A 14,257-nucleotide genomic window follows, 5' to 3' on the forward strand; every position below is an offset into this window, starting at 1 on the left:
TGGCAGTTGTCTTGGTCACTATCTGAACTTTGTGTGCTTGATCTTGAATTCTGTTCGCAAAGATGGGATCGTGACTGCAGTTCTCCTTTCATCAGTTTGTTGATATGATCCTTCAATCTTCTTTTCGTGCTAGATGTTAGAATTGAATTAGAAGGGAATCTCTCTCTCTCTCTCTCGCTCTCTCTCTAATAATCATATTTTTTTCATTACGGAAGAAGAATGAAATCATAGAAAAGGGAAAATGGACTGGGGAAATGATCTTAACGTTTGTTTGTAATTTTATGGCTATGGCTCGTTTGGTAAACCTATGAATGAGAGAGGTCCATGCAAAGCTCAAGAAATGGAGCCTCTTCGGCTTTTGCATGTGTAAGCATGTAAATAAATTAAGAAACAAGCTTTGAACTGCATCAAATACGTTTCTGATATCCAAAACATTTCTTTTTGTAAATATAATTTGTGGGCTCAAAAGGAGGGGATAGGAACATAGTTTTAGCGTCTAGACTGCCATCGACATCAACTCCTTTCGGCCTTTTCTTGTTTTGCATGCGACTATTGTATAAAACACAGGTTTCCATTTCTGGAGGGGTCCCAATCCAAAAGGGGCTAGACTCTCCTGAACAAGTTGAAGGGACTGAACAAGACATATGAAGTCTGAACATGCTGGGGTTGTATCTTAAAATGCCCATCGTGATACCTGCTCATTAATTTAATTTTTCAAAGGTTTGAATCAACTTGGTTAACCTGATATGCCACATAAATTTTACCACACTAACTAATTGCAACCCTATTTTTTTCCTGTGTAAACCTCGGTCAAGGTTATGGGTTAACCCATTAGACCGGACCGAGTTTTACACCCATGCATTTAACAATGATTCTTGAATTGAAACAGTGGTGAACCTCTGATTAAACAGGACAGGTCCATGGATTTGACCAGCCCAGGCTTAAGAGAATCTTTCAGGTCCATGTAGTGGTGAAGGATAATGAGAGAAGGTCAAAAGGCTCGTCAAGGAACACAAAAAGGGTGCAAGAATTTTATTTTTTTTAACAATGCCAACAACAATCCATGCTGCAAGTGAGATTAATGTTCCTGATCATTTCCTCCATTTTGACCTCACCATTGGCTGCTCAATGGTTATGGTTAGTTTCCTCATCTGCGAGGACATGGAAAATCTGCCTACTATGATTCAAACTCGCATCATTTTACGGGCTAACACAGCCACAAACATAAGATGTATATGATTGTATCCTTAACAAGGTACACTACTACATGATTTTGATTTTCAACCGTGGAATCAGTATCCAATTATCTCATTTGGTGATAATGTAATTCAACCCACTTTTTAAAGTTTTTTTCTAAGGTGTTTTCAACATAAAAAACATTAAATTAATATCTTACAGGTGTTTTCAATGATTTTGATATTCTAATATTAAAAATAAATAAATAAAAAATTATATAAAAGAATTATTTCAATACATTTTTAATTAAAAAAAAAACCCATAACACCATATTACCAAATACATAAATCTAATAAGAAACTAGAAACGTGATTTCAAGAATTTGACATTAAGACCAACAAGACCCATCATTACAAACTGCAATTGTTCATACATTAAAGACCAATGAAGGTTCATTAACATCAGCATAGCAGATGTTACCGCTGTATTAACATCAAAACCAACAAATTTCAAGAAAATACACAGAACGAACATAAAAATCAATTGTAAATCTGCAACGCTATCACCAGAGGAATTCAGGCACCGAATTAACTTAATTTTGTGGGGCTCTTGGTTCTTGTTGATACTTAAAATTAAATCTATCTGGAGCCTACTGTATTTAATCGACCTCTGAGTTCCAATTTCAAGGACCTGTCAAATGATTCAAACTTTAAGAAGTTAGAGAGGCACATGCGATTAGGAGCTAAAAATGTAACAATTGCTTTCAACATTAGTACATGGCTGGTTCCTTTCTTTAGCTGTAGAACTCATTTACAAAAGTATGTGTACAGAATAAGCATAATTTCAAAAAACAAAATGGTTATAACAAGACAGAATATATACCTTTGAAAAAAGAAATTCAGAATTTTGAGGGCCTGAAAGCATACCATTAAGAATAGGAGTACTATCAGCAATATCCAGAATCTTTCAGGGTTTACAGCATACCTCTTACATCCATGAAAAGACCTTCAACAACTTTATCCCAAGTAACGCAACCTAGAAAACTAATTAAGGAAACAGCAATAAAGACAGAAAGGCTTAAGGTTTAAAATTGTCCAACACATAACTTTCACAAGTGTCCAACACATAACTTTCATAAGCCAACCCAGCATTGGACATCAGCAGGCACCAGCGCATGATCCACAGGGAAAAGCATCCACTTCTGTAATTTTACACGCATAGTTTTGAAAGTGTAGCAGTGGTCAGAGCTTTTACAAATCAACCAAGGGGGGAAGATTGACATCAAGATAATCTGATGTGAAGAAAAACGAGGTTCTCCACACTATCCTTGTTCATGCATACTTATCACAAGAATATCTAGACCATTTTCCCATATATAAGAGTCAGGTTCGTACCATCACAATGATTATGAGATAAAAACAAGGTCTATGATCAACTGATGAATCCAGCTTCCAGCAAACAGAGGACACATGCAATGAGGATCTGTGACACGAAATATCAAAAAGCCATTCAGTCCCTCCGAACCAAACACAAATGAACTTCTTTTTCCTGGCAAAGATAAACCAATTTGCGTTTTGGACCTCCACAGTGTTTCACTAAGTGACAATCCTCAAGAGCACATTCCATGCCTATTCTAATCCATGATGAGAATGAACAAGCTTTTGGAGTTCTGTAAAAGGGGGCCATAAATGTAAATTTCTTGACCTCATTGCAGCCTCCTAATATGTTCGAATCTAAGAAGACAAATTGAGTTGACTCCTGACTCATTCTTATCGTAAGCCACAACCTATTCTCACTACTGACATTGTATAAAGTAATATCCAGAGGTATAGCCACAGGTAGTCCAGAGACAAAAGGAAGAGGATTTTCAGAATCATTACCAGGAACATCCAGTTCTGCATTTATATGCCTTACTCTTGAGCATAAACTAAACTGCTTAAGGGTGAAGAAATCAACTAAGTTTGTAATCAGGAAGAGACTGCATGAGATACCAGCTTTAGAAGACTCAATCTCATGCACTGTTTTCTTAGCGTCCATTAAAATATTGGATGGTTCAATGGGTCCTTTATTATTGAGAATCTCTATATGTGAAATTATAGCAGACAATTTTTTCATTGTAGTAGGAGAGCAGCAGATTTCAACTTTGGATAACCTTAACATACAGGCCACAACTATAAGCTCCAACACATACAACTCCTCTTCCTTGGAAAACCCTATATATCTATACCTCAGTTCTCTGAGCCTCACGTCTAGTTTCCCAAATAGATATTCCAGTCCTCCTGTTTCATCGGACCTTATCTTCCATACAACGTGCTCCCATATCTTAGCAAACAGTTTCATTACCTGGAGGTATTGCATCGTAAATGCTAATATACCAGCAGATTCAAGAGATGCAGAGGTTAACATTGCCAATTCTCTCTTGCAATCCCTGCACGAGCAAAAAATTAGTATAAAACATTACAGGGGCATTAAATACAGCAAGGAAAATTTACATATAATTAAAGTACAACCTCAGAGCTCTCACTGCTACATTGGTGCACCTTGATTGTACCAAAAGCCAGGCATCTCTGACCCTTGCAAGGATAAGGTTCACAGATTTCATTACTTCGTCAAGCTCGTCTGCCTGGCATTCTACAATTGAAGTTGCTAAATCCTCTAATTCACATGATATCACAGGCTGAACTTTGGAAGTTTCATTGCCAGTTTGTAGCATGGGCACCCCAACGGGACAATTGACATCCTTTCTGCTATGAGTTAAAACAGCATCATCAACAACTGGCAATAATGACGGCTCCTCCACTTCTGTGCCACGAGTGGAGGATCTACTGCACTGAGACAAATATGCCAAAAGTGTATCTTGGTCTACAACTTCTCTCAAAGCAGAAGAGATCCTCCCTAGCAAGGTTACTGCATAAGAAAATAATCTAGGTGGAATATTTTGACCATTCTGATTTTGTGAGAGTGGAGCTGAGATGGCAAGTACAAGAAACGCAGCTACTCTTGCACTATCCAAGACCAATTTTCCCTCCAAAACTGGCTCTATCTGGATTCAAAGAAAGTGCACAATAAAACTCTATAAAGCAGATACTAGTATGAAAACATAATAATGTACAGTAGTATCCATTGATGAAAACAAAATGATTTTAGATATTGGATAATTATTAACAGAGATACAAGGGGAAGAAGAAGAAGAAAACGAGTCAACTCAACTAAGGATTCTTCTTCTTCTTCTTCTTCTTCTATTTAAAGTTGAAAGTGGTCATAAGTGTTGCATTGACAACAAAACAAAGAGAAAAATAGGCATTGCCATGAACATGAAAAAAAATAAACCATGGGTTATGGAAAAAAAAAAAACCTATATACCATATAAATTCAATTATGGGGACTGATAAGTGCGTGATCAAGAATTGTAGTCCAATTAATCATGCTAACCTCTTGAGAAACTTCCTTGATAACATGAGCAGCAAAGTTCCCATGGCTTCGACCCATAAAAAACAAAACAGAGAAGACATCAGCTTCATCCTAGAAGAAAGGAAATTTCCAACACGTTAAATTAAAGAAACAGATCAAGAATCACATTTTCATATTCAGAGATGCATAAGATTTTTTTTCTTTTAAGGACATCTCGCAAGATTGCTTGTTTCTTTCTTTCCCCCGTAAACTCTTGTGGTTGGAAGGGATGGAGGTAGGGAGAATTGTAACAAACAGAAAAGTATAGTGAGGAATAGCTAACCTTTGTATATCTCTCCAAATTCTGAAGGAGGCCATGAATAGATGATCTAAATAATTTAAAATCGGACAGCTTCACCAATTTAAAAATTTTTCTTGCAATTGATCTTATTAGATCACAGTTATCAAGTAGAGAGCCCAGAAACTGCAAAATCAAGCAACAATTGCATTATAGGCAGCCACACTTGTGATTAAAAAAATTCTGTGCAAGTCATAGCATTCAAATATATATAATTGGTTTAAAAAATAAACCAAAAAAAATATAAAGTGAAACATAGTGTGATATAGGAGAAAAAAAAAATAAAAGGAGCCAATCCCAAAGCTAATGATTTGTGTGTAATACATTCATACATGCATGCACATATATGTAAACAAGCTAACACCCATGTGCGTGCTGTGGGAGGAGGGTGAATCATGGGCATGCTGTGTGAGAGAGAGATATAAAGGAGTTTTTTGGGAGCATCTACAAAAGAAATGTCACAAATGAACATTTAAACAGCCAGTATCACCATGTCACAAGAAAGACTTCTTATCCTCATCAAAGTGGACTGAAGGTGTTGAGCATCTAAATATTCTACCAAATGCAATATTTATTCGGGATTTGTAAAGAAGGATTGGAAAACTTACCATGTGCATGTGTATCTCTTGCACATGCAGACACTCAAAGGTTGCCATGTGATGCAGTGTTTCTAAAGCTTCTAACCTTACAGCCATTGAATCATCATTCAACATGTCCATCAACAAGCTTAAGGACCGACGAGCAAACTCAGCATAGAGGATAGTGTGAATGCGCAAAGAGTTACAAGCAGATTTTCGCACCTTCAAGCAAGCACAGAGTGTCATAATCATAGTCGTCAGGTATTTGGGAAACACATCTTGGGCTGCTGACATTAAATATGAAATAAAAAAGGGGGTCCATTATGTAAACTCCACAGTATTTTTAAATCCCAACCATCTTCTATACCTATACATGCATGAATAGAGAGAACATATGAAGGATCCAATCAGTTTTAAAAGTATATCGCTTTGGCAAGGACAATTGTTGTGAACCATAAATAATAACTATTCGATCCAGAAAAAGAAAAAGAAAAGAAAAGGGCATTACTCTCTCAAAGATATATCATATTATGCACAACTATAAGATTCAGTGCAACAAAATGTTCCACCCAAGTTACCTCATGGAATTCATCCTCAAGCCCATGCACAAAAGCTCCAGCATAACTAGACGCCAAAATCTCAAACCTTTCTGCTGTACACTGACCATGAGAGTTCTTCTCTTTCATGATTGCTAGGACTTTTTTTGATATAGTTTGCAATAAAATGTCCTCAGACACCAACTTTATCTTGCCAAGAGCATTAAAAGCTTCCACCCTGACCTCTACACTCATATCTCTTACCATAGAACAGAGCTGCGAACACATTCATAATATATTTAAGAGTGGAAAAAAATTTACTATTAATTATTCATAGACACAAATAGATGCCTTTGCAGTCAAAACAGGCACCGGGAGTATTCACATATATGAAAAAAGTAGTTTACACCCTAACAAGAAATAAAAATTGTTAGTGTAAATTACATTAAACTCTTAAATTAAGCTCAGGTTTCCATGTCGTATCCTGTATTTTCATAACATCTATTTCAGCAGCATTAAAATCTGCTATCATATAGGTGATTATTTTAACCCCACATTGTACATTTGTTTAAAATTCTGTCTTTTCACTGAAAATTTCATTAGACCCTGCATTCAAATAAACCCAACAAAGCAATTAAACCAAAAATTCTGTACAGGTTGTACGAGCAACCATCAACTTCCCAAAAATCCTCAGAAGAAAAAACAGGCAGCACAACAATGTAAGGTGGAAGAAAAAACCTGCACAAATACTTGATTTGACCAATCTATTTTATCATTCTCTTCCTTTGCTGCTATAAGCATTTGCCCCCATTCACTTACCTGCATTCACAGCAGTAAATTTTATTTTCGAATATTCACAACAATAAATTAGTTAAATCTTAAGTCATTTTATTTTTACCATGCTTTAATTAAACATGGTAAATAAAAAAAAAAAAATTAAAGGATCGGTTTTCTTTTTTACCACGCGGATTGCAGCAGAGCGTACTGAATGCTCATTATCTTGTAGAAGCTCAACAGCACGGAAATAACAACCTTCAATCACACTGATATCTTCAAAAATATTGCCACTTTTGCACAACCCTAGCAATCCATCCAAAGAAGCCTTTCTCACATATGGGTAAGGATCTTCCGTAAACCCTAAAAACACAGTAAACAGCACGTGCATCCCTATGCCTAACCTCTCTCCATTTCTGAGCAGCCGCAATCGAGCGGAAGTTGAAGTGGCAGCAAAACACAGGGACATATATAACTGATCATCGATTTTGTTGTGATCGGAATTGGCAATCGAAGCGAGTGAAGTGAGTGACTCGGTGGCAATTTGAATTGACTCTGTAAAGAGGAGTGAGCTATAGTGGATTGAGTTGAGGATTTGAGAGGAGAGGTGAGTGCGGTGTGAAGCAAGGTCAGTGAGGAGTTTGAGGATGTGGTGGTGAGTTGTGAGTGAATTGGTGCGGAGTTGGAGAGAGCGAGTTAGGGTTTCGAGGATTGAATAGATTGTGGAATCAGAGGTGTTAGGGTTGATTATTAGAGAGCGAAGAGAAGCTAGGGCTTGTAGAGAGAGAGGATTATTGTTGTCATTGAGAGATTGCAGGCATGTGTGAAGCAACTGATGCTCCATTGAAGAGCAGCGAGCGTGGTTCTTTTGGACTGGGGGAGCAGAAGATGAAGAGAGATGAAAGCACACTGTTTTGTTGTGTGATTCAAATTTGTGTATAGAGGCAATAAGTTGACAGTAAAATCCGGAATAGCACCTTGCAAGATACAATTTATGAGATTTCTACCCTGTCAAAGAGAATTTCAAATTTAAAAAAAAAAGAAAAAAAAAAGAGGAAACATCAGCACTTTTTTATGTATATTTATGCAACAAAAGTTTGTCATTTGATTCGTGTTTATATAAACACAAAAACAAAGCCCTTAAGCATCCCAATCACATGAGTAAAACATGACTTCATGAATATGAATAATAAGTTATTTTTTAAATTATAAATCCAAGAGTAAATCTTCAGAAAGCCTGCAGAGATTGCTTCACGTGTTCTCAATCAAGGGAAACATTGCGTATGGATCACAAAAATAAGTAGAGACAGTAGAACAACCAACATGGCTGCAATCATGGGAAACATTGTGTATGGATCGCAAAAAACACACACCAATTGCTACAGAAACACAAAGGGTACTAGAGAGTCATCAACACGCCGGGAAAGGGTTCTAAATTCAGTTCTTAGTGTTGCACCAAACAATAATGTACAAATTGATGTTGCCATGGACAATGGAAAGAACTTAACCATCCCAGTCACGAAACTTCTTTAGTACATAAGAAGAGATGTTTCTAATAAAAAGTTCTAAGTTTCCCTACCATCAACTCTACTAGCCTGTAGTTGAAAGACTGCTTACTTACAAGCCCCACCAAACAAAAACCATGAATCTGATTGTGTTTCTACTTCAATAAAAATGATCTGGGAAATTGTTAGAGGGTTGCTGGGCTGAAACTAAGCAATGGCATGACAAGATTGAAGCAACCAATATATAAGCAAGTTGTAAGACTTTTGTGGCGGAGATGGATTATAAGTTGATAACCCAACGATAAGTTTTTTGTTTTTAATATAGAAAAAAATAATAAACATCAAGTTTAAAAGTGTAATCGTCGAGTAGTAGAAGAGAAGAGAGTTGAGTAGAGTACCTCCAGCAAAAGCTAGTGATTGTGCCTCGCTGCCAAATGAAAGCCGCCGCCACACCGCCGACCAGCCAAGTCCGGCCACTAAACCACCCAGCCCGAAAACCCTAACACCAAGCCCAGCCACTAAACCACCCGAACACCATGGCCTAGACCACCATCACCTCGTAGCTCAAGTACCCAACCCAAACAGCTCCAACACAGAACCACCACAGCAGCAGTCGTGAAACAGCCTCTATGGATGCTTTGACAGACACCCATCGTATAGAATTATAATGATAGATCCTTAACCCAAAAGCATAAGTATGTTTTAGTCCCTATAGTTTATAATTTCAGAAACAAGTGCTTAAAGACCAAAAGCATAAGTATAGTTTAGTCCCTATATCCTATAGTATCACAAACAAGTGCATAAATAGACACCGATCGAGTAGATTCCTTAAACCAAAACGCATAAGTATATTTTAGTCCCCAAAGTTTTTAGTTTCATAAACAAGTTCTTAAATAGACAAAAAAGTAAAAAGGTAATAAAAAACTAATATTCTTATTTCCAATTTTCCTTTCCAACCTTTAAGAAATTACATAAATAAATTATAAGGACAGCATATATGAAGGAAATGTACATTGACCAAAAACATGATTGAGAGGCTTGAATGTTGCAAGGGATAAGCAAGATCAACAAGGAGGTAATTTTTCAAATTTGAATTTTGAGTGAGGGATTTATTTTTCCTCATGAATTAGAATAATGTACAATGTATAATCTTAAAACTGTTTGAAAAAAATATTTAGTTTTGATTGATGCATAGTTTAGTTATATGATATTTTTAATTTTTAAACCAAAAAAATTAAAAATTGTTATAAATAAACAGTATTTAATTTAATATTTTTTATCCACTTAGTGTCACCTATTCATAAATAAACAGAAATTTTTTTTAATGAAATAATAATTTTTTTAATGTCATAGTTGGAAACATGATAATTAAATATCATTAAATATCGTGATTTTTAACCATGATATTTAATTCAGTCATGATTAAAACCGTGATATAATTTTAATTGATATCATGATTTTCAATAGCAATATTTATTCACTTTTTGTTATATAATCTAGGAAGGATAATCTTGTATTTTGTAAATATTAAAACATTTGTATAATTGATGTTTAAACTTAAATAGATGAATTTAACTATATAATTCATATAACTATGTTCCATGAATGCGTGTTTATGTCATTCATCCTTCTATAATGATATTTGTTGTTCAATGTATGTTATAGATATTGTGGTTGAGATAATGATGATGTTTGTGGGATTGAGACCCATGATTATTGGGCTGTGATTGAGTTATGAGATATTGGGCATTAGAAATGTAAACAGATTATATATCGATAACTTGGAACCTTCCGATATAAAGAAGACTCAACTGAAATTTTGGTAGACATTTATGTGAAAACTGTATGAAAAAAATTACCATGTTTTTCTTTTTGATATTAAATTGCTATTTTATCCAGGTTATGAGGATAAATTTAGGAATGTTATATTATTGTTGTTGTTGTCTTTGTTATTACTAGTGTTGTTATTATTATTGTTGTTGTTGTTGTTATTTTTATTATTAGTAGTATGATTATTATATTTATTATTTTATTGTTAGTATGATGATTATTATTCTCATTATTATTAGTAGTAGTATGATTATACTTATAATAATAATAATTATTATTATTGTTATTAGTAGTAGTATTATTGTTATTTTTATTTTTATTATTAGTATTGGTATGATGATTCTTATTCTTATTCTTAATAGTTTTATTACTATTACTATTATTATTATTATTAATATTATTATGTTGTTGTTGTTGTTGTTATGATTATTGAAGTAAATATAAGTCAGACATGAATTGCAGACTCAAGCATCTTGGGTCTAGGATGTTGCTAGACCCCACTAAATTTTGAGCCAGACACGGTTGTCAGACTCAATGTGCTTGGGTTTGGCAATTGTGCCTGACACAAAATTAGTTTGGTCTAGTAATATGTCTGATCCAAGTTGTTATTGTTTTTATTAGTATGATTATTATTATTGTTATTATTTTTTTATTATTAGTATTATTAGTATTCTTCTTATTATTGTTATTGTTGTTGTTATTATGATTATTGAAGTAAACTTGGGTTAGACATGAATTGCAGACCCAATAAAACTTTGAGTTTGGCAACCGTACATGACTCAAAATTAGTTAGGTCTGGTAACACGTTTAACCCAAGTTGTTGTTGTTGTTGTTGCTGTTGTTGTTATTTTTATTAGTATGATTTTTATTATTGTTATTTTTTTTTAATTATTAGTATTCTTATTATTAGTATTTTTAGTATGATTATTATTATTCTTATTATTATTTTTTATTATTATGGTTATGATTATTATTGTTCTTATTATTTTATTTTTATTTTTATTGTTATTATTATTATTCTCATTATTTTTATTTTTATTTTTATTGTTTTTATTTTTATTTTTATTATTAGTATGATTTTTATTATTGTTATTATTAATATTATTAGTATGATTATTATTATTATTTTTATTACTGATTATTATTATTCTTGTTATTTTATTTTTGTTGTTGTTGTTATTGTTATTGTTGTTATGATTATTAAAGTAAATTTAGGTCAAATAGTTTTGTCAAATCCAAGTAATGTGGATTTAACATGTTGCCAAGCTCAATTAAACTTGGATCAGACATGTTGCTAAATTCAAGCACCTTGGCTTTGTCAACATTGCTTGACCTAATATGCTTTGGTTTGGCCACCATACATGACCAAAAGTTTAGTTGGGCCAGGTATGGATGCTAGACTCAATTTTGTTGTTGTTGTTATTAATGTTATTGTTATTGTTGTTATTTTTAGTATGATAATTATTATTGTTATTATTATTATTAGTATGATTATTATTATTCTTTTTTTTAGTATTATTAGTATGATTATTATTTTATTTTTGTTGTTGTTGTTATTATGATTATCAAAGTAATTTTGAATTAGACATGTTATCAGACCTAAGCACCTAAGCATATTGGATCTAACAATTATGCAAGACACAAAGTTTTGTTGGGTTTGTCAAAATATATGATCCAAATTTAGTTGGGTCATGCATAAATATCATACCTCCAATTTGATATTATTATTGTTGTTATTGTTATTATTATGATTATTAAAGTAAATATGAATTAGATATATTTATCAAATCCAAACAATTACTTGGGCTGAAAAGACTACTAGATTTAAGATGTATGGATCTGACCATTGGAACCAAGTTAGCCTTAGTCTGCATAGCTATAAAATATTTTTAATATTTTTTTGATATATTTTTTAAAAATAATATTAACCGCTTCGGACAAGTGAAAAGTACTAATCAAATTTGATTAACGTGCACTAATCAGTCCCGCACGCTCACCATGTTCTAAAATACAAATAAAAAATTTACTAATATTTGGCAATTGATTACTTATCAGTTCAACTCTCACTGAAAAGTAAAATATATATGATGCGCTAAGATATTGGATATTGTAGAATATTTTCATTTCATTTTATCTAATATTTTTTAGTTTCAATTACAAGATATATAAATGAAGTAATAAAATATCACCAACTTAAAAACACCATAAATACCTATTATCATTCTTATTAAATAGTTATTATATTAATTTTCAGTCATTTAATATTTAGTAATGTGATGTATGTTATTTTTATAAAAATATTTTTGATATTAACATGTCAAAATAATTGAGAACATCTAATTAAAAATATTAATTTAATATTTTTTTATTTGAAAATAAGTTTGAAAAGCGGGTTTAACTACATGAATGAGTTTTCTTGTTCCCAGTAATCACATATATTCAATGATAATTAATTTCAAGTATTTATAATTGTATTGGAGAATGACAAATAAGACAATTTTGGATTCGATTGGTTAAAGATGAAAACAAAGAGTAAGTAAATAAGTTTTAAAAATAATTTTGAAGAGATTCTAATTCAAATTGCGTAGTGAATTTCGTATGAGTTAAAAAATTCTAAGAGATATCTTCATATAAATCAAGAAATCAATATTTATAAATAAAATACAAAAATAGAGCATTTTTATCCTAAAATCAATTAATTAAAGATGAAAAGGAGAGTAATCAAATAAACTAATCAACAAATTAAAATTGTAGAGAAAATAAATCTACAGAGAACTGAAGAAATGACTCTAGAAAAGAGTTTCGAGATCCAAGGTGGATGGAATTTTTTTTCACATTATCTGGTAAATTTATTTTTCAAACTAATATAGTTAAAAAAATAATTTTTATTCTAGAACAAATATAATAATAGTCGCCCATGTAAAGCACGCAGCAAACGCAAACGCAAGACCACTTGTTGAGCGTGTATATTATTAGTCACGGATGCAGGGCATGTAGCAAATGCAAGACTACTTGCTGAGCGTGTAAATTGTGCATGTAGAATCTGCGCAGCAACTCATATGAATTCATGCATCATATCTAGCAAATTAATTCATCCTCTCAAAAGTCATCTTTCATATTTTATAAAGAAACAACAGCTATGAAATGAACAAAAACAATTTAATGGCCATTAGAAAAAGGTGACATTGCATGAAAAGACAAGGAGGGAGAGAGGAAAGAAAAAAAAAGGTATTATAAATATATTAGAGTTTCAATGATGATATTTCTATTATTTTCAAAAAACTATTAATAAAATGAATTCATAAATATTATGAAAAGCCAACTTTAAATTTGTTGATAAGATATCAATAAGTGAGTATATCATCGTTGTCTTTAGATGATATATGTGACTTATCACGAGGTTTATTTTATTAATATATGTTTGATGATACTAAAAATGTTATAATTGAAGCTTTATTTTGTCTCCGACACATCATTCTTTTTTTTTTTTTCTTTCCTCTAGTATGTTTGTCATTTTATGTCATGTCATGTTTTTCTAATGATAATTGTATTACTTTTGTTCATTTTATAGCCATTGATAATTTGCATGATTTGAGTTGTGCAAGTGCTACATGTGCAACACACCTAGTTGTGCATATTAACAAATATTTTAAAACATATGGGGAATATATTGTAGTTTTTTTATGTGTTTTTTTTTTTTCTGATTTTGGTTTTTTTTTTTGCTGTTTTCTTATTTATTTTTGTTTTTTTATTTTGTCTTTCTTTTTTTTTGTTTATTTTCCTTTTTCCCCCCCCACATTTTTTTCGTTTTTTCCCTCATATTTTTTTTTTGGGTTTTGCATATATTTTTTTCTTTTTTCCCCCCTAGTATGTGTCTATTAATCGTGAATTATTTTTCAAATCAATAAGTTACCGGCTTAAACCCAAAATACTCGCCTATGTACTAAGGTTGTGCACGACCACTGTCAGAGTTCGAACTGGTGCTTACAACGAAGCTCTTGTCCTTGCTCCTTCCAAGTAAACCACTCCTTCTCTGACTCTAACCTTTTAAAGCACTCCTTTGGTCAACAAGGGAGAACCACTACGATGGAATCCTAAAGTTCCTTGGGC

At 32.7% G+C, this 14,257-nt stretch overlaps 1 protein-coding gene across 4 annotated transcripts; it reads right to left on the bottom strand.

Moving 5' to 3' along the window:
* Positions 1 to 1,508: 1,508 nt before the first annotated feature.
* On the bottom strand, positions 1,509 to 8,968 carry LOC133677405 (protein SIEL). Of its 4 annotated transcripts, none has more exons than XR_009835774.1 (10): positions 8,716 to 8,968; positions 7,000 to 7,820; positions 6,777 to 6,857; positions 6,081 to 6,314; positions 5,533 to 5,724; positions 4,910 to 5,050; positions 4,609 to 4,698; positions 3,687 to 4,219; positions 2,103 to 3,604; positions 1,509 to 1,866 (listed from the first exon to the last, which is right to left on the bottom strand). XR_009835774.1 is itself a non-coding variant. In XM_062099447.1 (9 exons), exons 2-9 carry the CDS (start codon positions 7,654 to 7,656, stop codon positions 2,686 to 2,688), a joined length of 2,847 nt encoding a protein of 948 aa, XP_061955431.1. In that variant the 5' UTR covers positions 7,657 to 7,820; positions 8,716 to 8,968; the 3' UTR covers positions 1,509 to 2,685. The 4 variants fall into 4 exon arrangements, 2 of the variants coding, with proteins under 2 accessions (XP_061955431.1, XP_061955432.1); XR_009835773.1 differs by having other exon boundaries at positions 2,059 to 3,604; XM_062099447.1 differs by having other exon boundaries at positions 1,509 to 3,604.
* Positions 8,969 to 14,257: the final 5,289 nt, after the last annotated feature.

This window comes from Populus nigra, chromosome 17, assembly GCF_951802175.1.
Source record: "Populus nigra chromosome 17, ddPopNigr1.1, whole genome shotgun sequence".
Classification (NCBI taxonomy): Eukaryota; Viridiplantae; Streptophyta; class Magnoliopsida; order Malpighiales; family Salicaceae; genus Populus; species Populus nigra.

What these genes read in the sequence shown, in the direction of transcription:
- LOC133677405 (XM_062099447.1), bottom strand. Translation starts at nt 7,656, where the DNA reads ATGGAGCATCAGTTGCTTCACACATGCCTGCAATCTCTCAATGACAAC. An exon ending in AAGAGATACACATGCACATG is followed by an intron (nt 5,051 to 5,532) that starts GTAAGTTTTCCA and finishes TTGATTTTGCAG; the next exon opens with TTTCTGGGCTCTCTACTTGA. An exon ending in GTAGCAGTGAGAGCTCTGAG is followed by an intron (nt 3,605 to 3,686) that starts GTTGTACTTTAA and finishes TTGCTCGTGCAG; the next exon opens with GGATTGCAAGAGAGAATTGG.